Source organism: Lampetra fluviatilis, unplaced genomic scaffold, assembly GCF_964198595.1.
Source record: "Lampetra fluviatilis unplaced genomic scaffold, kcLamFluv1.1 SCAFFOLD_845, whole genome shotgun sequence".
NCBI classification, from domain to species: Eukaryota; Metazoa; Chordata; class Hyperoartia; order Petromyzontiformes; family Petromyzontidae; genus Lampetra; species Lampetra fluviatilis.
The window spans coordinates 1-25000 of record NW_027621614.1 but is presented as its reverse complement, the minus strand read 5'-3'; the positions used below and the strand labels follow the sequence as shown (position 1 = coordinate 25000).

The 25000-nt window shown below is 57.3% G+C and overlaps 1 protein-coding gene across 1 annotated transcript in view; it reads left to right on the top strand.

Moving 5' to 3' along the window:
* The window catches only part of LOC144955485 (thioredoxin reductase 2, mitochondrial-like), a 15856-nt gene extending 2839 nt beyond the window's left edge, over nt 1-13017 (top strand). The window contains exons 2-5 of the mRNA XM_078885687.1: nt 3474-3566; nt 7825-7896; nt 9102-9199; nt 12083-13017. Coding sequence (XP_078741813.1) covers nt 3519-3566; nt 7825-7896; nt 9102-9199; nt 12083-12206 — 342 coding nt within the window. The 5' untranslated portion in view covers nt 3474-3518 and the 3' untranslated portion in view covers nt 12207-13017. The remainder of the gene's footprint in view (nt 1-3473; nt 3567-7824; nt 7897-9101; nt 9200-12082) is intronic.
* Nucleotides 13018-25000: the final 11983 nt, after the last annotated feature.

Here is a 25000-nt window from a genome sequence, read left to right as displayed (position 1 = left end):
TCACCGTGTGTCTCCGTGTGTCTCACCGTGTGTCTCCGTGTGTCACCGTGTGTCACCGTGTGTCTCACCGTGTGTCTCCGTGTGTCACCGTGTGTCTCCGTGTGTCTCACCGTGTGTCTCCGTGTGTCTCCTTGTGTCTCCGTGTGTCTCCGTGTGTCACCGTGTGTCTCACCGTGTGTCTCCGTGTGTCTCACCGTGTGTCTCCGTGTGTCTCACCGTGTGTCTCCGTGTGTCACCGTGTGTCTCCGTGTGTCTCACCGTGTGTCTCCGTGTGTCACCGTGTGTCACCGTGTGTCTCCGCGTGTCTCCGCGTGTCTCCGTGTGTCTCCGTGTGTCACCGTGTGTCTCCGCGTGTCTCCGCGTGTCTCCGTGTGTCTCCGTGTGTCACCGTGTGTCTCCGTGTGTCTCCGTGTGTCACCGTGTGTCACCGTGTGTCACCGTGTGTCTCCGCGTGTCTCCGCGTGTCTCCGTGTGTCTCCGTGTGTCACCGTGTGTCACCGTGTGTCACCGTGTGTCTCCGTGTGTCTCTCCGTGTGTCTCCGTGTGTCACCGCGTGTCTCCCTGTGTCACCGTGTGTCTCCGTGTGTCTCCGTGTCTCACCGTGTGTCTCCGTGTGTCTCCGTGTGTCTCCGTGTGTCTCTCCGTGTGTCTCCGTGTGTCACCGTGTGTCACCGTGTCTCACCGTGTCTCACCGTGTGTCTCCGTGTGTCACCGTGTGTCACCGTGTCTCACCGTGTGTCACCGTGTGTCTCCGTGTGTCTCCGTGTGTCACCGTGTGTCACCGTGTCTCACCGTGTGTCACCGTGTGTCACCGTGTGTCTCCGTGTCTCACCGTGTCTCACCGTGTGTCACCGTGTGTCACCGTGTGTCACCGTGTGTCACCGTGTGTCACCGTGTGTCACCGTGTGTCTCCGTGTCTCACCGTGTCTCACCGTGTCTCACCGTGTGTCACCGTGTGTCTCCGTGTGTCTCCGTGTGTCACCGTGTGTCACCGTGTCTCACCGTGTGTCACCGTGTGTCACCGTGTGTCTCCGTGTCTCACCGTGTCTCACCGTGTGTCACCGTGTGTCACCGTGTGTCTCCGTGTGTCACCGTGTGTCACCGTGTCTCACCGTGTGTCACCGTGTGTCTCCGTGTGTCTCCGTGTGTCACCGTGTGTCACCGTGTCTCACCGTGTGTCACCGTGTGTCACCGTGTGTCTCCGTGTCTCACCGTGTCTCACCGTGTGTCTCCGTGTGTCACCGTGTCTCACCGTGTCTCACCGTGTGTCTCACCGTGTCTCACCGTGTGTCACCGTGTGTCTCCGTGTGTCACCGTGTCTCACCGTGTGTCTCCGTGTGTCACCGTGTGTCTCCGTGTGTCTCCGTGTGTCTCACCGTGTGTCACCGTGTGTCACCGTGTGTCTCTCTCCGTGTGTCTCCGTGTGTCTCCGTGTGTCACCGTGTGTCTCCGTGTGTCTCCGTGTGTCACCGTGTGTCACCGTGTCTCACCGTGTGTCACCGTGTGTCACCGTGTGTCTCCGTGTCTCACCGTGTCTCACCGTGTGTCACCGTGTGTCACCGTGTGTCTCCGTGTGTCACCGTGTGTCACCGTGTCTCACCGTGTGTCACCGTGTGTCTCCGTGTGTCACCGTGTGTCTCCGTGTGTCACCGTGTGTCACCGTGTCTCACCGTGTGTCACCGTGTGTCACCGTGTGTCTCCGTGTCTCACCGTGTCTCACCGTGTGTCTCCGTGTGTCACCGTGTCTCACCGTGTCTCACCGTGTGTCTCACCGTGTGTCACCGTGTGTCACCGTGTGTCTCTCTCCGTGTGTCTCTGTGTGTCTCCGTGTGTCTCCGTGTGTCTCCGTGTGTCTCACCGTGTGTCTCACCGTGTGTCTCCGTGTGTCTCACCGTGTGTCTCCGTGTGTCTCACCGTGTGTCTCACCGTGTGTCTCTGTGTGTCTCCGTGTGTCTCACCGTGTGTCTCCGTGTGTCTCACCGTGTGTCTCACCGTGTGTCTCCGTGTGTCTCACCGTGTGTCTCACCGTGTGTCTCCGTGTGTCTCCGTGTGTCTCACCGTGTGTCACCGTGTGTCTCCGTGTGTCACCGTGTCTCACCGTGTGTCACCGTGTGTCACCGTGTGTCACCGTGTCTCACCGTGTGTCACCGTGTGTCACCGTGTGTCACCGTGTCTCACCGTGTGTCACCGTGTGTCACCGTGTGTCACCGTGTCTCACCGTGTGTCACCATGTGTCACCGTGTCTCACCGTGTGTCTCCGTGTGTCTCCATGTCTCTCCGTGTGTCTCCGTGTCTCACCGTGTGTCTCACCGTGTGTCTCACCGTGTGTCTCACCGTGTGTCTCCATGTCTCACTGTGTGTCTCTCTGTGTCTCCGTGTGTCTCCGTTGTGTCACCGTGTGTCTCCGTGTGTCTCCGTGTGTCTCCGTGTGTCACCGTGTGTCTCCGTGTCTCACCGTGTGTCTCCGTGTGTCTCCGTGTGTCACCGTGTGTCTTCGTGTGTCACCGTGTGTCTCCGTGTGTCTCCGTGTGTCACCGTGTGTCTCCGTGTGTCACCGTGTGTCTTCGTGTGTCACCGTGTGTCTCCGTGTGTCTCCGTGTCTCACCGTGTGTCTCCGTGTGTCTCCGTGTGTCACCGTGTGTCTTCGTGTGTCACCGTGTGTCTCCGTGTGTCTCCGTGTGTCACCGTGTGTCTCCGTGTGTCACCGTGTGTCTTCGTGTGTCACCGTGTGTCTCCGTGTGTCTCCGTGTGTCACCGTGTGTCTTCGTGTGTCACCGTGTGTCTCCGTGTGTCTCCGTGTGTCACCGTGTGTCTCCGTGTGTCTCCGTGTGTCACCGTGTGTCACCGTGTGTCTCCGTGTGTCACCGTGTGTCTCCGTGTGTCTCCGTGTGTCACCGTGTGTCTCCGTGTGTCTCCGCGTGTCTCCGCGTGTCTCCGTGTGTCTCACCGTGTGTCTCCGTGTGTCTCCGTGTGTCACCGTGTGTCTCCGTGTGTCTCCGTGTGTCACCGTGTGTCACCGTGTGTCTCCGTGTGTCTCCGTGTGTCACCGTGTGTCTCCGTGTGTCTCACCGTGTGTCTCCGTGTGTCACCGTGTGTCTCCGTGTGTCTCCGTGTGTCTCCGTGTGTCTCCGTGTGTCTCCTTGTCTCACCGTGTGTCTCCTTGTCTCACCGTGTGTCTCCTTGTCTCACCGTGTGTCTCCGTGTGTCTCACCGTGTGTCTCACTGTGTGTCACCGTGTGTCACCGTGTCTCTGTGTGTCACCGTGTGTCTCACCGTGTGTCACCGTGTGTCTCTGTGTGTCACCGTGTCTCACCGTGTGTCACCGTGTCTCACCGTGTCTCCGTGTGTCTCCGTGTGTCTCCGTGTCTCACCGTGTCTCACCGTGTGTCACCGTGTGTCACCGTGTCTCACCGTGTGTCTCCGTGTCTCACCGTGTGTCTCAGTGTGTCTCCGTGTGTCTCCGTGTGTCTCAGATTCCGACGGTGGTTTTCACTCCGCTTGAGTTTGGCACCGTGGGCATGTCTGAGGAGTTGGCGGCTGAGACTCATGGAGCAGAGAACATCGAGGTGACAACATCAACAACAACAATGACATCAACAACATCAACAACATCAACAACAACAACATCAACAACATCATCAACAACAACAACATCAACATCATCATCATCATCAACAACAACAACATCAACAACATCAACAACATCATCAACAACATCGACAACATCGACAACAACATCAACAACATCGACAACAACATCAACAACATCAACAACATCAACATCATCAACAACATCATCAACAACATCAACAACAACATCAACAACAACATCATCATCAACATCATCATCAACATCATCAACAACATCAACAACAACATCATCAACAACATCAACAACAACATCAACAACACCAACACATGTGTTGGACCAGATCTGGTCCAACCCATGTGAGACTGGGCTCTAAGGAAAGCTGTCTCGGGTGTGGACCAATCAACTTCAAGGACCATGTGAGACTGGGCTCTAAGGAAAGCGGTCTCGGGTGTGGACCAATCAACTTCAAGGACCATGTGAGACTGGGCTCTAAGGAAAGCTGTCTCGGGTGTGGACCAATCAACTTCAAGGACCATGTGAGACTAGGCTCTAAGGAAAGCTGTCTCGGGTGTGGACCAATCAACTTCAAGGACCATGTGAGACTGGGCTCTAAGGAAAGCTGTCTCGGGTGTGGACCAATCAACTTCAAGGACCATGTGAGACTAGGCTCTAAGGAAAGCTGTCTCGGGTGTGGACCAATCAACTTCAAGGACCATGTGAGACTGGGCTCTAAGGAAAGCTGTCTCGGGTGTGGACCAATCAACTTCAAGGACCATGTGAGACTAGGCTCTAAGGAAAGCGGTCTCGGGTGTGGACCAATCAACTTCAAGGACCATGTGAGACTAGGTTCTAAGGAAAGCTGTCTCGGGTGTGGACCAATCAACTTCAAGGACCATGTGAGACTGGGCTCTAAGGAAAGCGGTCTCGGGTGTGGACCAATCAACTTCAAGGACCATGTGAGACTGGGCTCTAAGGAAAGCTGTCTCGGGTGTGGACCAATCAACTTCAAGGACCATGTGAGACTGGGCTCTAAGGAAAGCTGTCTCGGGTGTGGACCAATCAACTTCAAGGACCATGTGAGACTGGGCTCTAAGGAAAGCGGTCTCGGGTGTGGACCAATCAACTTCAAGGACCATGTGAGACTGGGCTCTAAGGAAAGCTGTCTCGGGTGTGGACCAATCAACTTCAAGGACCATGTGAGACTAGGCTCTAAGGAAAGCGGTCTCGGGTGTGGACCAATCAACTTCAAGGACCATGTGAGACTAGGTTCTAAGGAAAGCTGTCTCGGGTGTGGACCAATCAACTTCAAGGACCATGTGAGACTGGGCTCTAAGGAAAGCGGTCTCGGGTGTGGACCAATCAACTTCAAGGACCATGTGAGACTGGGCTCTAAGGAAAGCTGTCTCGGGTGTGGACCAATCAACTTCAAGGACCATGTGAGACTGGGCTCTAAGGAAAGCTGTCTCGGGTGTGGACCAATCAACTTCAAGGACCATGTGAGACTGGGCTCTAAGGAAAGCGGTCTCGGGTGTGGACCAATCAACTTCAAGGACCATGTGAGACTGGGCTCTAAGGAAAGCTGTCTCGGGTGTGGACCAATCAACTTCAAGGACCATGTGAGACTAGGCTCTAAGGAAAGCTGTCTCGGGTGTGGACCAATCAACTTCAAGGACCATGTGAGACTGGGCTCTAAGGAAAGCTGTCTCGGGTGTGGACCAATCAACTTCAAGGACCATGTGAGACTAGGCTCTAAGGAAAGCGGTCTCGGGTGTGGACCAATCAACTTCAAGGACCATGTGAGACTAGGCTCTAAGGAAAGCTGTCTCGGGTGTGGACCAATCAACTTCAAGGACCATGTGAGACTGGGCTCTAAGGAAAGCGGTCTCGGGTGTGGACCAATCAACTTCAAGGACCATGTGAGACTGGGCTCTAAGGAAAGCTGTCTCGGGTGTGGACCAATCAACTTCAAGGACCATGTGAGACTGGGCTCTAAGGAAAGCTGTCTCGGGTGTGGACCAATCAACTTCAAGGACCATGTGAGACTGGGCTCTAAGGAAAGCGGTCTCGGGTGTGGACCAATCAACTTCAAGGACCATGTGAGACTGGGCTCTAAGGAAAGCTGTCTCGGGTGTGGACCAATCAACTTCAAGGACCATGTGAGACTAGGCTCTAAGGAAAGCTGTCTCGGGTGTGGACCAATCAACTTCAAGGACCATGTGAGACTGGGCTCTAAGGAAAGCTGTCTCGGGTGTGGACCAATCAACTTCAAGGACCATGTGAGACTAGGCTCTAAGGAAAGCGGTCTCGGGTGTGGACCAATCAACTTCAAGGACCATGTGAGACTAGGCTCTAAGGAAAGCTGTCTCGGGTGTGGACCAATCAACTTCAAGGACCATGTGAGACTGGGCTCTAAGGAAAGCGGTCTCGGGTGTGGACCAATCAACTTCAAGGACCATGTGAGACTGGGCTCTAAGGAAAGCTGTCTCGGGTGTGGACCAATCAACTTCAAGGACCATGTGAGACTGGGCTCTAAGGAAAGCTGTCTCGGGTGTGGACCAATCAACTTCAAGGACCATGTGAGACTAGGCTCTAAGGAAAGCGGTCTCGGGTGTGGACCAATCAACTTCAAGGACCATGTGAGACTAGGCTCTAAGGAAAGCTGTCTCGGGTGTGGACCAATCAACTTCAAGGACCATGTGAGACTGGGCTCTAAGGAAAGCTGTCTCGGGTGTGGACCAATCAACTTCAAGGACCATGTGAGACTAGGCTCTAAGGAAAGCGGTCTCGGGTGTGGACCAATCAACTTCAAGGACCATGTGAGACTAGGCTCTAAGGAAAGCTGTCTCGGGTGTGGACCAATCAACTTCAAGGACCATGTGAGACTGGGCTCTAAGGAAAGCGGTCTCGGGTGTGGACCAATCAACTTCAAGGACCATGTGAGACTGGGCTCTAAGGAAAGCTGTCTCGGGTGTGGACCAATCAACTTCAAGGACCATGTGAGACTGGGCTCTAAGGAAAGCTGTCTCGGGTGTGGACCAATCAACTTCAAGGACCATGTGAGACTAGGCTCTAAGGAAAGCGGTCTCGGGTGTGGACCAATCAACTTCAAGGACCATGTGAGACTAGGCTCTAAGAAAAGCTGTCTCGGGTGTGGACCAATCAACTTCAAGGACCATGTGAGACTGGGCTCTAAGGAAAGCTGTCTCGGGTGTGGACCAATCAACTTCAAGGACCATGTGAGACTGGGCTCTAAGGAAAGCTGTCTCGGGTGTGGACCAATCAACTTCAAGGACCATGTGAGACTGGGCTCTAAGGAGAGCTGTCTCGGGTGTGGACCAATCAACTTCAAGGACCATGTGAGACTGGGCTCTAAGGAAAGCTGTCTCGGGTGTGGACCAATCAACTTCAAGGACCATGTGAGACTGGGCTCAAAGGAAAGCTGTCTCGGGTGTGGGCCAATCAACTTCAAGGACCATGTGAGACTGGGCTCTAAGGAAAGCTGTCTCGGGTGTGGGCCAATCAACTTCAAGGACCATGTGAGACTAGGCTCTAAGGAAAGCTGTCTCGGGTGTGGACCAATCAACTTCAAGGACCATGTGAGACTGGGCTCTAAGGAAAGCTGTCTCGGGTGTGGGCCAATCAACTTCAAGGACAGTGCACATACATTATCAGAGTTGTGTGTTTTGTTTGCATTACGGCTGCAGGTATTGTGGTCTATGCAAACATGACTCCTTGTAAAAAAGGTGCCAGTTTTGTTGCCAGATAGAAGGGTAAAAAAGCAATTATCAACATCATCATCAACATCATCAACAACATCAACAACATCAACAACATCAGCATCATCATGAGAAGCAACATCACCATCATCATCAAGCTATATGGGGGATCTTTGATCTTTGTGGGGAGTGGTGGGTGTAGTGGTAGCGCTGCTGCTCGCTACTGACAGCACTTGCCCCTACAGCCTGCTAGAGGCTACTAGGGGGACCTTTGTCTGTGTGTGTAGGTGCTGCTACTGACAGCACTTGCCCCTACAGCCTGCTAGAGGCTACACGGGGGACCTTTGTCTGTGTGTGTAGGTGCTGCTACTGACAGCACTTGCCCCTACAGCCCTGCTAGAGGCTACACGGGGGACCTTTGTCTGTGTCTGTGTGTAGGTGCTGCTACTGACAGCACTTGCCCCTACAGCCCTGCTAGAGGCTACACGGGGGAGCTGTGTCTGTGTCTGTGTGTAGGTGTACCACGCCTTCTATCGGCCACTTGAGTTCACGTTGCCAGACCGGAATGCGGAACAGTGCTACCTCAAGGTTGGCTTCGTGGGAAATACACTCACTCACTCACTCATACACTCATTCACTCACTCATGCACTCACTCACTCATACACTCACTCACTCATACACTCACTCACTCATACACTCACTCATACACTCACTCACTCATACACTCACTCACTCATACACTCACTCATACACTCACTCATACACTCACTCACTCACTCATACACTCACTCATACACTCACTCATGCACTCACTCACTCACTCATACACTCACTCATACACTCACTCACTCATACACTCACTCACTCATACACTCATTCACTCATACACTCACTCATGCACTCACTCATACACTCACTCACTCACTCATACACTCACTCATACACTCACTCATACACTCACTCATACACTCACTCATGCACTCACTCACTCATACACTCACTCATACACTCACTCATACACTCACTCATGCACTCACTCATACACTCACTCACTCATGCACTCACTCACTCATACACTCACTCACTCAATCATACACTCACTCACTCATACACTCACTCACTCACTCATACACTCACTCACTCACTCATACACTCACTCACTCATACACTCACTCACTCATACACTCACTCATACACTCACTCATACACTCACTCATACACTCACTCATACACCCACTCACTCATACACTCACTCACACACTCACTCACTCACTCATAAACTTACTCACTCATACACTCACTCACTCACTCATACACTCACTCATACACTCACTCATACACTCACTCACTCATACACTCACTCACTCATACACTCACTCACTCACTCATACACTCACTCACTCACTCATACACTTACTCACTCATACACTCACTCACTCACTCATACACTTACTCACTCATACACTCACTCACACACTCACTCACTCACTCATACACTCACTCATACACTCACTCACACACTCACTCATACACTCACTCATACACTCACTCATACACTCACTCACTCATACACTCACTCATACACTCACTCACTCACTCATACACTCACTCATACACTCACTCACCACAACTCATGACTAATGATAACACACAATGCATTGTTTTAATTCATGCCAGTGTATGATAATGTATGCAGATGTATGCTAATGTATGCTAATATATGCTAATATATGCTAAAATATGCTAATATATGCTAATTTATGCGTGATGTGTGTGGTGTGTGAGTGATCAGGTGGTCTGTGAGCGGGCGGGAGAGCAAAGGATTCTGGGAATCCACTTCCTGGGACCCAACGCCGGGGAGGTCATTCAGGGGTTCGCTGTAGCCCTGCGGTAAGCATCACAAACTTACACTTATACTAGCTTACTAACTTACTAATATACATACTAATATACATACTAATATACATACTAATGCACTAACATACTCACTAATACACTCACTAATACACTCACTAATACACTCACTAATACACTCACTAATATACATACTAATACACTCACTAATACACTCACTAATATACATACTAACATACTCACTAATATACTCACTAATACACTCACTAATACACTCACTAATATACATACTTATACACTCACTAATATACATACTAACATACTCACTAATATACTCACTAATACACTCACTAATACACTCACTAATATACATACTTATACACTCACTAATATACATACTAACATACTCACTAATATACTCACTAATACACTCACTAATACACTCACTAATATACATACTTATACACTCACTAATACACTCACTAACATACTCACTAATACACTCACTAATACACTCACTAATACACTCACTAATATACATACTTATACACTCACTAATATACATACTAACATACTCACTAATACACTCACTAATACACTCACTAATACACTCACTAATATACATACTTATACACTCACTAATACACTCACTAATACACTCACTAATACACTCACTAATACACTCACTAATATACATACTTATACACTCACTAATACACTCACTAATACACTCACTAATACACTCACTAATACACTCACTAATACACTCACTAATACACTCACTAATACACTCACTAATACACTCACTAATACACTCACTAATACACTCACTAATATACATACTAACATACTCACTAATACACTCACTAATACACTCACTAATACACTCACTAATATACATACTAATACACTCACTAATACACTCACTAATACACTCACTAATACACTCACTAATATACATACTTATACACTCACTAATATACTCACTAATATACTCACTAATATACTCACTAATACACTCACTAATATACATACTTATACACTCACTAATATACTCACTAATATACATACTCATACACTCACTAATATACTCACTAATACACTCACTAATACACTCACTAATATACTCACTAATACACTCACTAATACACTCACTAATACACTCACTAATACACTCACTAATATACTCACTAATATACATACTAATACACTCACTAATATACTCACTAATACACTCACTAATACACTCACTAATATACTCACTAATACACTCACTAAAACACTCACTAATACACTCACTAATACACTCACTAATACACTCACTAATATACATACTAATACACTCACTAATATACATACTAATACACTCACTAATACACTCACTAATATACATACTAATACACTCACTAATATACATACTAATACACTCACTAATACACTCACTAATATACATACTAACATACTCACTAATATACATACTTATACACTCACTAATATACATACTAATACACTCACTAATACACTCACTAATATACATACTAATACACTCACTAATATGCATACTAATACACTCACTAATACACTCACTAATACACTCACTAATATACATACTAACATACTCACTAAAATACTCACCCACCCACCCACTCACCCACCCACCCACTCACCCACCCACGCACCCACGCACCCACTCACCCACCCACCCACCCACTCACCCACCCACCCACTCACCCACCCACTCATTCACCCACCCACTCACCCACCCACTCACTCACCCACCCACCCACTCACTCACCCACCCACGCACCCACTCACCCACCCACTCACCCACCCACGCACCCACCCACCCACTCACCCACCCACCCACTCACCCACCCACTCACTCACCCACCCACTCACCCACCCACCCACCCACTCACCCACCCACTCACTCACCCACCCACCCACTCACTCACCCACCCACGCACCCACTCACCCACCCACCCACGCACCCACCCACTCACCCACCCACGCACCCACTCACCCACCCACCCACTCACTCACCCACCCACGCACACACCCACCCACCCACCCACTCACCCACCCACCCACCCACCCACTCACCCACCCACGCACACACCCACCCACTCACTCACCTACCCACCCACTCACACACTCACCCACCCACCCACCCACTCACCCACCCACTCACCCACCCACCCACTCACCCACCCACCCACCCACCCACTCACCCACCCACTCACCCACCCACTCACCCACCCACCCACTCACCCACCCATCCACCCACTCACCCACCCACCCACTCACCCACCCACCCACACACTCACCCACCCACCCACTCACCCACCCACTCACCCACCCACTCACCCACGCACCCACCCACCCACTCACCCACCCACCCACTCACCCACCCACCCACTCACCCACCCACCCACCCACCCACTCACCCACCCACCCACCCACCCACTCACCCACCCACTCACCCACCCACCCACTCACTCACCCACCCACCCACCCACCCACTCACTCACCCACCCACCCACCCACCCACTCACCCACCCACCCACTCACCCACCCACCCACTCACCCACCCACGCACCCACCCACCCACCCACTCACTCACCCACCCACCCACTCACCCACCCACTCACCCACCCACGCACCCACCCACCCACTCACCCACCCACCCACTCACCCACCCACGCACCCACCCACCCACTCACCCACCCACCCACTCACCCACCCACTCACCCACCCACGCACCCACCCACCCACTCACCCACCCACCCACCCACTCACCCACCCACCCACTCACCCACCCACCCACCCACACACCCATCCACCCACCCACCCACCCACTCACCCATCCACTCACCCACCCACCCACTCACCCACCCACCCACCTTGTCTCCCCTACAGCTGTGGAGTGAGCTACTCTCTGCTCAGCTCCACGGTGGGTCTCCACCCGACCTGTGCCGAGGAGCTGGTCAAGGTGGCCGTGACCCGACGGTCGGGTCGCGACCCCAAGGTCACCGGCTGCTGAGGTTAAACCTCGCGGTGACCTCTGCACCGTCACCCCGGGGGGGGGGGAGGGGTCGATGGAGGTGATGCGACCTTTGACCTCTAACGCTTTTACCCACAATTCCACCCCTGACCCCACCCTTGACCCCACCCTTAACCCCTGACTTTACCCCTGACCCCACCCCTGACACATGACTCCACCCCTGACCCCTAACTTTACCCCTGACCCACCCATGACCCCTGACCCCTATTTTCACCTCTGACCCAATGACTCTACCTCTGACCCCTGACACATTACCCGTGACCTATTGACTCCACGACCTATTGACCCCACGACCTATTGACCCCCTCTGGGGGGCGGTGCATTTGGTTTCCGCGTGCAGTCGCCATGGCGATGGATCAAGCTTGGTCGCCATGACGACGGAGGAAGCTCGGCGCTCACTCCTGATTGGTCCGGCTGTGGTTCGGGAGCGAGGGGCCGGTCGCCCTGATTGGCTGAGAGGTTTTGATGACGTCATCGCCATGAAGCCCCTGCCCCAAAACCGAGGGGAGGGGGAGGGGTTGAGTCTATGATGACGTCACGAACACTCACCCACTCACTCACCCACTCACTCATACACTCACTCACTCACCACTCATACACTCACTCACTCACCACTCATACACTCATACACTCACTCATACACTCACCCACTCACTCACCCACTCACCCACCCACTCATTCACTCACCACTCATACACTCACTCATACACTCACTCACTCATACACTCACTCACTCACTCATACACTCACTCATACACTCACTCACTCATACACTCACTCATACACTCACTCACTCATACACTCACTCACTCACTCATACACTCACTCATACACTCACTCACTCACTCATACACTCACTCACTCATACACTCACTCACTCATACACTCACTCACTCATACACTCACCCACTCATACACTCACCCACTCACTCACCACTCACCCACTCACTCACTCACCCACTCACCCACTCACTCACTCACCCCACTCACCACTCACCCACTCACCCACTCACTCACCCACTCACCCACCGACTCACCTCACCCACTCACTCACTTACCCACTCACCACTCACTCACCACTCACCCACTCACTCACTCACCAACTCACTCACCACTCACTCACCCACTCACTCACCCACTCACCCACCCACTCACCCACTCACTCACCCACTCACTCACCACTCACTCACCACTCACTCACTCACTCACCCACTCATTCACCCACTCACCCACCCACTCACCCACTCACTCACCCACTCACCCACTCACTCACTCACCCACTCACTCACCCACCTACCCACTCACCCACTCACTCACCCACTCACCCACCCACTCACTCATACACTCACTCACTCATACACTCACTCATACACTCACTCACCCACCCACTCACCCACCCACTTACTCATACTCACTCACTCATACACTCACTCATACACTCACTCATACACTCACTCATACACTCACTCATACACTCACTCATACACTCACTCATACACTCACCCACCCACTCACCCACCCACTCACTCATACACTCACTCATACACTCACTCATACACTCACTCATACACTCACCCACCCACTCACCCACCCACTCACTCATACACTCACTCATACACTCACCCACCCACTCACCCACCCATTCACCCACTCATTCACTCACCACTCACTCACACACTTACACACTCACTCACCCACCCACTCACCCACTCACCCACCACTCACTCATACACTCAACCACACACACACCTACACAAAGATAAAGCTCCCCCAGGTAGTCCCAGCAGCATCATCAGCAGCATCATCATCAGTATCAGCAGCAGCAGCATCATCAGCAGCATCATCATCAGCAGCAGCATCATCAGCAGCATCATCATCAGCATCATCAGCATCAGCAGCATCATCAGCAGCAGCATCATCAGCAGCATCATCATCAGCATCATCAGCATCAGCAGCATCATCAGCAGCAGCATCATCAGCAGCAGCATCATCAGCAGCATCATCATCAGTATCATCAGCAGCATCATCATCAGCATCATCAGCATCAGCAGCATCATCAGCAGCATCATCATCAGCAGCAGCATCATCAGCAGCATCATCATCAGTATCATCAGCAGCATCATCATCAGCATCATCAGCATCAGCAGCATCATCAGCATCATCATCAACATTAGCAGCAGCATCAGAAGCAGCAGCATCAGCAGCATCAGAAGCAGCAGCATCATCAGAATCATCATCATTAGTGTCATCCCTATCAATATCAGCAGGATCATCATCATCAGCAGCAGCAGCAGCAGCATCATCATCATTAGCATCAGCAGCAGCATCATTGGTGTCATCATCAGAAGCAGCATCAGCAGCAGCAGCATCATCAGCATAATCAGCATCATCAACATCATCATCAGCAGTGCTAACCGCGGCGCCACCACTCCCTGGCGCGGTGCCACCACTCCCTGGCGCGGTGCCAGGCTAGGTGCAGCGGAATCCGTGCGATGTGCGAGTGTTCGTTTCGTGGTTTCTCTTTGAGATTCTGTGCGTCGTCTTCGGCTCAGTAAAGATCTCGCACTGCCTGCTTGTGTCACTCCACGTTCATGTGACGGGGCCGGTTACATCCGAAAGGCTGCACGACAACTTCCTCCTGCACCTAGCCTGGCACGGCAGTACAACCCGTGGCACCTGCTGGGTCTGTCACGTGACCTCCTCCTCCTGCACCTAGCCTGGCACAGCAGTCAACCCATGGCACCTGCTGGGTCTGTCACGTGACCTCCTCCTGCACCTAGCCTGGCACAGCAGTCAACCCATGGCACCTGCTGGGTCTGTCACGTGACCTCCTCCTGCACCTAGCCTGGCACAGCAGTCAACCCATGGCACCTTCTGGGTCTGTCACGTGACCTCCTCCTGCACCTAGCCTGGCACAGCAGTCAACCCATGGCACCTGCTGGGTTTGTCACGTGACCTCCTCCTCCTGCACCTAGCCTGGCACAGCAGTCACCCCATGGCACCTGCTGGGTCTGTCACGTGACCTCCTGCACCTAGCCTGGCACAGCAGTCAACCCATGGCACCTGCAGGGTCTGTCCCGTGACCTCCTCATGCACCTAGCCTGGCACAGCAATCAACCCATGGCACCTGCTGGGTCTGTCCCGTGACCTCCTCCTCCTGCACCTAGCCTGGCACAGCAGTCAACCCATGGCACCTGCAGGGTCTGTCCCGTGACCTCCTGCACCTGCACCTAGCCTGGCACAGCAGTCAACCCATGGCACCTGCAGGGTTTGTCACGTGACCTCCTGCACCTAGCCTGGCACAGCAGTCAACCCATGGCACCTGCTGGGTTTGTCACGTGACCTCCTGCACCTAGCCTGGCACAGCAGTCAACCCATGGCACCTGCAGGGTCTGTCCCGTGACCTCCTCCTGCACCTAGCCTGGCACAGGCACCGTGGTGACGTCACCGCCACTTTAGTGGGGGTGGAGCCAAGAGGTAGGAGGGAGGCGGGGCCAGGGAGGGAGGCGGGGCCAGGGAGGGAGGCGGGGCCAGGGAGGGAGGCGGGGCCAGGGAGGGAGGCGGGGCCAGGGAGGGAGGCGGGGGGAGGGAGGCGGGGCCAGGGAGGGAGGGAGGCGGGGCCAGGGAGAGAGGGAGGCGGGGCCAGGGAGGGAGGCGGGGCCAGGGAGAGAGGGAGGCGGGGCCAGGGAGGGAGGCGGGGCCAGGGAGAGAGGGAGGCGGGGCCAGGGAGAGAGGGAGGCGGGGCCAGGGAGGGAGGCGGGGCCAGGGAGGGAGGCGGGGCCAGGGAGGGAGGGAGGCGGGGCCAGGGAGGGAGGCGGGGCCAGGGAGGGAGGGAGGCGGGGCCAGGGAGGGAGGAGGCGCGTCACCGCTCGCGCGCGCGCGCCACGTGACACAGCCGCCGTCCAATCAGGAGGCGGCCCGGTGCGGCCTAGGCACCTGGCGAGGCCTCCCTACTTTCCTGAGCGCCTTCGCCCGGCTGCAGCGCGGGGTTCGCCGTTGAAGCTCCGTCGTGGTCACCCCCCCCCCCCTACCCACGCAGCCAGCCACACGCTCCGCCTGGTGGTGGCGGGCAGTCGCACTAAGTCGTCGCTAGTTTAGTGAAGGCGGTCAAGTCGTGGTGCCGTGGATTAATTGAGGAGTCGTCTCGATAGCAGGGAAGGCGACCGACTGATTTGAGGCCGAGTGGACCTAGGGGAGGGACGCTCCGGCTCGCGTTGCCACCACTGAGTGGTGAGGGTGGTGGTGAGGGTGGTGAGGGTGGTGAGGGTGGTGTGGTGGTGAGGGTGGTGAGGGTGGTGAGGATGGTGGTGAGGGTGGTGAGGGTGGTGTGGTGAGGGTGGTGGTGAGGGTGGTGAGGGTGGTGTGGTGGTGAGGGTGGTGAGGGTGGTGGTGAGGGTGGTGAGGGTGGTGTGGTGGTGAGGGTGGTGAGGGTGGTGAGGGTGGTGTGGTGAGGGTGGTGGTGAGGGTGGTGAGGGTGGTGTGGTGGTGAGGGTGGTGAGGGTGGTGGTGAGGGTGGTGAGGGTGGTGTGGTGGTGAGGGTGGTGAGGGTGGTGAGGGTGGTGGTGAGGGTGGTGAGGGTGAGGGTGGTGAGGGTGGTGAGGGTGGTGTGGTGGTGAGGGTGGTGAGGGTGGTGGTGAGGGTGGTGAGGGTGGTGTGGTGGTGAGGGTGGTGAGGGTGGTGAGGGTGGTGAGGGTGTGAGGGTGGTGAGGGTGGTGAGGGTGGTGAGGGTGGTGAGGGTGAGGGTGGTGAGGGTGGTGGTGGTGGTGGTGAGGGTGGTGAGGGTGGTGGTGGTGAGGGTGAGGGTGGTGAGGGTGGTGAGGGTGGTGAGGGTGGTGAGGGTGGTGTGGTGGTGAGGGTGGTGAGGGTGGTGAGGGTGGTGAGGGTGGTGAGGGTGAGGGTGGTGAGGGTGGTGGTGGTGGTGGTGAGGGTGGTGAGGGTGGTGGTGGTGAGGGTGAGGGTGGTGAGGGTGGTGAGGGTGGTGAGGGTGGTGAGGGTGGTGGTGGTGAGGGTGGTGAGGGTGGTGGTGAGGGTGGTGAGGGTGGTGTGGTGGTGAGGGTGGTGAGGGTGGTGGTGAGGGTGGTGAGGGTGGTGTGGTGGTGAGGGTGGTGAGGGTGGTGGTGAGGGTGGTGAGGGTGGTGAGGGTGGTGGTGAGGGTGGTGAGGGTGGTGTGGTGGTGAGGGTGGTGAGGGTGGTGGTGAGGGTGGTGAGGGTGGTGTGGTGGTGAGGGTGGTGAGGGTGGTGAGGGTGGTGAGGGTGGTGGTGGTGAGGGTGGTGAGGGTGGTGGTGGTGGTGGTGAGGGTGGTGAGGGTGGTGGTGGTGAGGGTGGTGAGGGTGGTGAGGGTGGTGAGGGTGGTGAGGGTGGTGGTGGTGGTGGTGAGGGTGGTGAGGGTGGTGGTGGTGGTGGTGGTGAGGGTGGTGAGGGTGGTGAGGGTGGTGGTGGTGAGGGTGGTGAGGGTGGTGGTGGTGGTGAGGGTGGTGAGGGTGGTGGTGGTGAGGGTGGTGGTGGTGAGGGTGGTGAGGGTGGTGAGGGTGGTGGTGGTGAGGGTGGTGAGGGTGGTGAGGGTGGTGGTGAGGGTGGTGGTGTGGTGAGGGTGGTGGTGGTGAGGGTGGTGAGGGTGGTGAGGGTGGTGGTGGTGAGGGTGGTGAGGATGGTGAGGGTGGTGAGGGTGGTGAGGGTGGTGTGGTGAGGGTGGTGAGGGTGGTGAGGGTGGTGGTGAGGGTGGTGAGGGTGGTGAGGGTGGTGAGGGTGGTGGTGAGGGTGGTGAGGGTGGTGGTGAGGGTGGTGAGGGTGGTGAGGGTGGTGAGGGTGGTGAGGGTGGTGGTGAGGGTGGTGGTGAGGGTGGTGAGGGTGGTGAGGGTGGTGGTGAGGGTGGTGAGGGTGGTGGTGAGGGTGGTGAGGGTGTGAGGGTGGTGAGGTGGGTGGTGGTGGTGAGGGTGGTGAGGGTGGTGAGGGTGGTGGTGGTGAGGGTGGTGAGGGTGGTGAGGGTGGTGAGGGTGTGAGGGTGGTGAGGGTGGTGGTGGTGGTGAGGGTGGTGAGGGTGTGAGGGTGGTGAGGGTGGTGGTGGTGAGGGTGGTGAGGGTGGTGAGGGTGGTGGTGGTGAGGGTGGTGAGGGTGGTGAGGGTGTGAGGGTGGTGAGGGTGGTGGTGGTGGTGAGGGTGGTGGTGGTGGTGAGGGTGGTGAGGGTGGTGAGGGTGGTGAGGGTGGTGAGGGTGTGAGGGTGGTGAGGGTGGTGGTGGTGAGGGTGGTGAGGGTGGTGAGGGTGGTGAGGGTGGTGATGGTGAGGGTGGTGAGGGTGGTGAGGGTGGTGAGGGTGTGAGGGTGGTGAGGGTGGTGGTGGTGAGGGTGGTGAGGGTGGTGAGGGTGGTGAGGGTGGTGGTGAGGGTGGTGAGGGTGTGAGGGTGGTGAGGGTGGTGGTGGTGGTGAGGGTGGTGGTGGTGGTGAGGGTGGTGAGGGTGGTGAGGGTGGTGGTGTGGTGAGGGTGGTGATGGTGAGGGTGGTGAGGGTGGTGAGGGTGGTGAGGGTGGTGGTGGTGAGGGTGGTGGTGAGGATGGTGAGGGTGGTGAGGTGAGGGTGGTGAGGGTGGTGAGGGTGGTGAGGGGTGTGAGGGTGGTGAGGGTGGTGGTGGTGAGGGTGGTGAGGGTGGTGAGGGTGGTGGTGGTGAGGGTGGTGAGGGTGGTGAGGGTGGTGAGGGTGTGAGGGTGGTGAGGGTGGTGGTGGTGGTGAGGGTGGTGAGGGTGTGAGGGTGGTGAGGGTGGTGAGGGTGGTGAGGGTGGTGAGGGTGGTGGTGGTGAGGGTGGTGAGGGTGGTGAGGGTGGTGAGGGTGTGAGGGTGGTGAGGGTGGTGGTGGTGGTGAGGGTGGTGGTGGTGGTGAGGGTGGTGAGGGTGGTGAGGGTGGTGGTGTGGTGAGGGTGGTGATGGTGAGGGTGGTGAGGGTGGTGAGGGTGGTGAGGGTGGTGGTGGTGAGGGTGGTGAGGGTGGTGAGGGTGGTGAGGGTGGTGGTGGTGAGGGTGGTGAGGGTGGTGAGGGTGGTGGTGTGGTGAGGGTGGTGATGGTGAGGGTGGTGAGGGTGGTGAGGGTGGTGAGGGTGGTGGTGGTGAGGGTGGTGAGGGTGGTGGTGTGGTGAGGGTGGTGATGGTGAGGGTGGTGAGGGTGGTGGTGTGGTGAGGGTGGTGATGGTGAGGGTGGTGAGGGTGGTGGTGGTGAGGGTGGTGAGGGTGGTGAGGGTGGTGGTGAGGGTGGTGGTGGTGAGGGGTGGTGAGGGTGGTGAGGGTGGTGGTGAGGGTGGTGAGGGTGGTGAGGGTGGTGGTGGTGAGTGTGGTGGTGAGGGTGGTGAGGGTGGTGGTGAGGGTGGTGGTGGTGAGGGTGGTGAGGGTGGTGAGGGTGGTGAGGGTGGTGAGGGTGGTGGTGGTGAGGGTGGTGAGGGTGGTGAGGGTGGTGTGAGGGTGGTGGTGGTGAGGGTGGTGAGGGTGGTGAGGGTGGTGGTGGTGAGGGTGGTGAGGGTGGTGAGGGTGGTGAGGGTGGTGGTGAGGGTGGTGAGGGTGGTGAGGGTGGTGGTGGTGAGGGTGGTGAGGGTGGTGGTGAGGGTGGTGGTGGTGAGGGTGGTGAGGGTGGTGAGGGTGGTGGTGGTGAGGTGGTGAGGGTGGTGAGGGTGGTGAGGGTGGTGGTGGTGAGGGTGGTGAGGGTGGTGAGGGTGGTGGTGAGGGTGGTGTGGTGGTGAGGGTGGTGAGGGTGGTGGTGAGGGTGGTGAGGGTGGTGGTGAGGGTGGTGAGGGTGGTGAGGGTGGTGAGGGTGGTGGTGAGGGTGGTGAGGGTGGTGAGGGTGGTGATGGTGTGAGGGTGGTGAGGGTGGTGGTGAGGGTGGTGAGGGTGGTGAGGGTGAGGGTGGTGAGGATGGTGATGGTGTGAGGGTGGTGAGGGTGGTGGTGGTGAGGGTGGTGAGGATGGTGATGGTGTGAGGGTGGTGAGGGTGGTGGTGAGGGTGGTGAGGGTGGTGAGGGTGAGGGTGGTGAGGATGGTGATGGTGTGAGGGTGGTGAGGGTGGTGGTGGTGAGGGTGGTGAGGATGGTGATGGTGTGAGGGTGGTGAGGGTGGTGGTGAGGGTGGTGAGGGTGGTGATGGTGTGAGGGTGGTGAGGGTGGTGGTGGTGAGGGTGGTGAGGGTGGTGGTGAGGGTGGTGAGGGTGGTGATGGTGTGAGGGTGGTGAGGGTGGTGGTGGTGAGGGTGGTGAGGATGGTGATGGTGTGAGGGTGGTGAGGGTGGTGGTGGTGAGGGTGGTGAGGATGGTGATGGTGTGAGGGTGGTGAGGGTGGTGGTGAGGGTGGTGGTGAGGGTGGTGAGGGTGGTGATGGTGTGAGGGTGGTGAGGGTGGTGGTGGTGAGGGTGGTGAGGATGGTGATGGTGTGAGGGTGGTGAGGGTGGTGGTGAGGGTGGTGAGGGTGGTGATGGTGTGAGGGTGGTGAGGGTGGTGGTGGTGAGGGTGGTGAGGGTGGTGGTGAGGGTGGTGAGGGTGGTGATGGTGTGAGGGTGGTGAGGGTGGTGGTGGTGAGGGTGGTGAGGATGGTGATGGTGTGAGGGTGGTGAGGGTGGTGGTGGTGAGGGTGGTGAGGATGGTGATGGTGTGAGGGTGGTGAGGGTGGTGGTGAGGGTGGTGGTGAGGGTGGTGAGGGTGGTGATGGTGTGAGGGTGGTGAGGGTGGTGAGGGTGGTGGTGGTGAGGGTGGTGAGGATGGTGATGGTGTGAGGGTGGTGAGGGTGGTGGTGAGGGTGGTGAGGGTGGTGATGGTGTGAGGGTGGTGAGGGTGGTGGTGGTGAGGGTGGTGAGGATGGTGATGGTGTGAGGGTGGTGAGGGTGGTGGTGAGGGTGGTGAGGTGGTGATGGTGTGAGGGTGGTGAGGGTGGTGGTGGTGAGGGTGGTGAGGATGGTGATGGTGTGAGGGTGGTGAGGGTGGTGGTGAGGGTGGTGGTGAGGGTGGTGGTGAGGGTGGTGAGGAGGTGGTGATGGTGTGAGGGTGGTGAGGGTGGTGGTGGTGAGGGTGGTGAGGATGGTGATGGTGTGAGGGTGGTGAGGGTGGTGGTGAGGGTGGTGAGGGTGGTGATGGTGTGAGGGTGGTGAGGGTGGTGGTGGTGAGGGTGGTGAGGAGGTGGTGGTGAGGGTGGTGAGGGTGGTGATGGTGTGAGGGTGGTGAGGGTGGTGGTGGTGTGAGGGTGGTGAGGGTGGTGATGGTGTGAGGGTGGTGAGGGTGGTGGTGGTGAGGGTGGTGAGGATGGTGATGGTGTGAGGGTGGTGAGGGTGGTGGTGAGGGTGGTGGTGAGGGTGGTGAGGGTGGTGATGGTGTGAGGGTGGTGAGGGTGGTGAGGGTGGTGGTGGTGAGGGTGGTGAGGATGGTGATGGTGTGAGGGTGGTGAGGGTGGTGGTGGTGAGGGTGGTGAGGGTGGTGATGGTGTGAGGGTGGTGAGGGTGGTGGTGGTGAGGGTGGTGAGGGTGGTGGTGAGGGTGGTGAGGGTGGTGATGGTGTGAGGGTGGTGAGGGTGGTGGTGGTGTGAGGGTGGTGAGGATGGTGATGGTGTGAGGGTGGTGAGGGTGGTGGTGAGGGTGGTGAGGGTGGTGATGGTGTGAGGGTGGTGAGGGTGGTGGTGGTGAGGGTGGTGAGGGTGGTGGTGAGGGTGGTGAGGGTGGTGATGGTGTGAGGGTGGTGAGGGTGGTGGTGGTGAGGGTGGTGAGGATGGTGATGGTGTGAGGGTGGTGAGGGTGGTGGTGTGGTGAGGGTGGTGATGGTGAGGGTGGTGAGGGTGGTGAGGGTGGTGAGGGTGGTGGTGGTGAGGGTGGTGAGGTGGTGATGGTGTGAGGGTGGTGAGGGTGGTGGTGAGGGTGGTGGTGTGGTGAGGGTGGTGATGGTGAGGGTGGTGAGGGTGGTGGTGGTGAGGGTGGTGAGGGTGGTGAGGGTGGTGGTGAGGGTGGTGGTGGTGAGGGTGGTGAGGGTGGTGAGGGTGGTGGTGAGGGTGGTGAGGGTGGTGAGGGTGGTGGTGGTGAGGGTGGTGAGGGTGGTGGTGAGGGTGGTGGTGGTGAGGGTGGTGAGGGTGGTGAGGGTGGTGAGGGTGGTGAGGGTGGTGGTGGTGAGGGTGGTGAGGGTGGTGAGGGTGGTGAGGGTGGTGGTGGTGAGGGTGGTGAGGGTGGTGAGGGTGGTGGTGAGGGTGGTGGTGGTGAGGGTGGTGAGGGTGGTGAGGGTGGTGAGGGTGGTGGTGAGGGTGGTGAGGGTGGTGAGGGTGGTGGTGGTGAGGGTGGTGAGGGTGGTGGTGAGGGTGGTGGTGGTGAGGGTGGTGAGGGTGGTGAGGGTGGTGGTGGTGAGGGTGGTGAGGGTGGTGAGGGTGGTGAGGGTGGTGGTGGTGAGGGTGGTGAGGGTGGTGAGGGTGGTGGTGAGGGTGGTGGTGGTGAGGGTGGTGAGGGTGGTGAGGGTGGTGAGGTGGTGGTGGTGAGGGTGGTGAGGGTGGTGAGGGTGGTGAGGGTGGTGGTGAGGGTGGTGAGGGTGGTGAGGGTGGTGATGGTGTGAGGGTGGTGAGGGTGGTGGTGAGGGTGGTGAGGGTGGTGAGGGTGAGGGTGGTGAGGATGGTGATGGTGTGAGGGTGGTGAGGGTGGTGGTGGTGAGGGTGGTGAGGATGGTGATGGTGTGAGGGTGGTGAGGGTGGTGGTGAGGGTGGTGAGGGTGGTGAGGTGTGAGGGTGGTGAGGATGGTGATGGTGTGAGGGTGGTGAGGGTGGTGGTGGTGAGGGTGGTGAGGGATGGTGATGGTGTGAGGGTGGTGAGGGTGGTGGTGAGGGTGGTGAGGGTGGTGATGGTGTGAGGGTGGTGAGGGTGGTGAGGGGTGAGGGTGGTGAGGTGGTGAGGGTGGTGGTGAGGGTGGTGAGGGTGGTGATGGTGTGAGGGTGGTGAGGGTGGTGGTGGTGAGGGTGGTGAGGATGGTGATGGTGTGAGGGTGGTGAGGGTGGTGGTGGTGAGGGTGGTGAGGATGGTGATGGTGTGAGGGTGGTGAGGGTGGTGGTGAGGGTGGTGGTGAGGGTGGTGAGGGTGGTGATGGTGTGAGGGTGGTGAGGGTGGTGGTGGTGAGGGTGGTGAGGATGGTGATGGTGTGAGGGTGGTGAGGGTGGTGGTGAGGGTGGTGAGGGTGGTGATGGTGTGAGGGTGGTGAGGGTGGTGGTGGTGAGGGTGGTGAGGGTGGTGGTGAGGGTGGTGAGGGTGGTGATGGTGTGAGGGTGGTGAGGGTGGTGGTGGTGAGGGTGGTGAGGATGGTGATGGTGTGAGGGTGGTGAGGGTGGTGGTGGTGAGGGTGGTGAGGATGGTGATGGTGTGAGGGTGGTGAGGGTGGTGGTGAGGTGGTGGTGAGGGTGGTGAGGGTGGTGATGGTGTGAGGGTGGTGAGGGTGGTGAGGGTGGTGGTGGTGAGGGTGGTGAGGATGGTGATGGTGTGAGGGTGGTGAGGGTGGTGGTGAGGGTGGTGAGGGTGGTGATGGTGTGAGGGTGGTGAGGGTGGTGGTGGTGAGGGGTGGTGAGGGATGGTGATGGTGTGAGGGTGGTGAGGGTGGTGGTGAGGGTGGTGAGGATGGTGATGGTGTGAGGGTGGTGAGGGTGGTGGTGGTGAGGGTGGTGAGGTGGTGATGGTGTGAGGGTGGTGGTGAGGGTGGTGGTGAGGGTGGTGGTGAGGGTGGTGGTGAGGGTGGTGAGGGTGGTGATGGTGTGAGGGTGGTGAGGGTGGTGGTGGTGAGGGTGGTGAGGATGGTGATGGTGTGAGGGTGGTGAGGGTGGTGGTGAGGGTGGTGAGGGTGGTGATGGTGTGAGGGTGGTGAGGGTGGTGGTGGTGAGGGTGGTGAGGGTGGTGGTGAGGGTGGTGAGGGTGGTGATGGTGTGAGGGTGGTGAGGGTGGTGGTGGTGAGGGTGGTGAGGATGGTGATGGTGTGAGGGTGGTGAGGGTGGTGGTGGTGAGGGTGGTGAGGATGGTGATGGTGTGAGGGTGGTGAGGGTGGTGGTGAGGGTGGTGGTGAGGGTGGTGAGGGTGGTGAGGTGGTGTGAGGGTGGTGAGGGTGGTGAGGGTGGTGGTGGTGAGGGTGGTGAGGATGGTGATGGTGTGAGGGTGGTGAGGGTGGTGGTGAGGTGGTGAGGGTGGTGATGGTGTGAGGGTGGTGAGGGTGGTGTGGTGAGGGTGGAGGGGTGGTGAGGGTGGTGAGGGTGGTGATGGTGTGAGGGTGGTGAGGGTGGTGGTGGTGAGGGTGGTGAGGATGGTGATGGTGTGAGGGTGGTGAGGGTGTGGTGGTGAGGGTGGTGAGGGTGGTGAGGTGTGAGGGTGGTGAGGGTGGTGGTGGTGAGGGTGGTGAGGTGGTGGTGAGGGTGGTGAGGGTGGTGATGGTGTGAGGGTGGTGAGGGTGGTGGTGGTGAGGGTGGTGAGGGTGGTGGTGAGGGTGGTGGGTGGGTGGTGAGGGTGGTGAGGGGTGTGGTGAGGGTGTGAGGGTGGGTGAGGGTGTGGGTGGTGGTGAGGGTGGGTGAGGATGGTGATGGTGTGAGGGTGGTGAGGGGTGGTGGTGAGGGTGGTGAGGGTGGTGAGGTGGTGATGGTGTGAGGGTGGTGAGGGTGGTGGTGGTGAGGGTGGTGAGGGTGGTGGTGAGGGTGGTGAGGGTGGTGATGGAGGTGAGGGTGGTGAGGGGTGGTGGAGGTGAGGGTGGTGAGGATGGTGATGGTGTGAGGGTGGTGGAGGGTGGGGTGGTGAGGTGTGGTGGTGAGGGTGGTGAG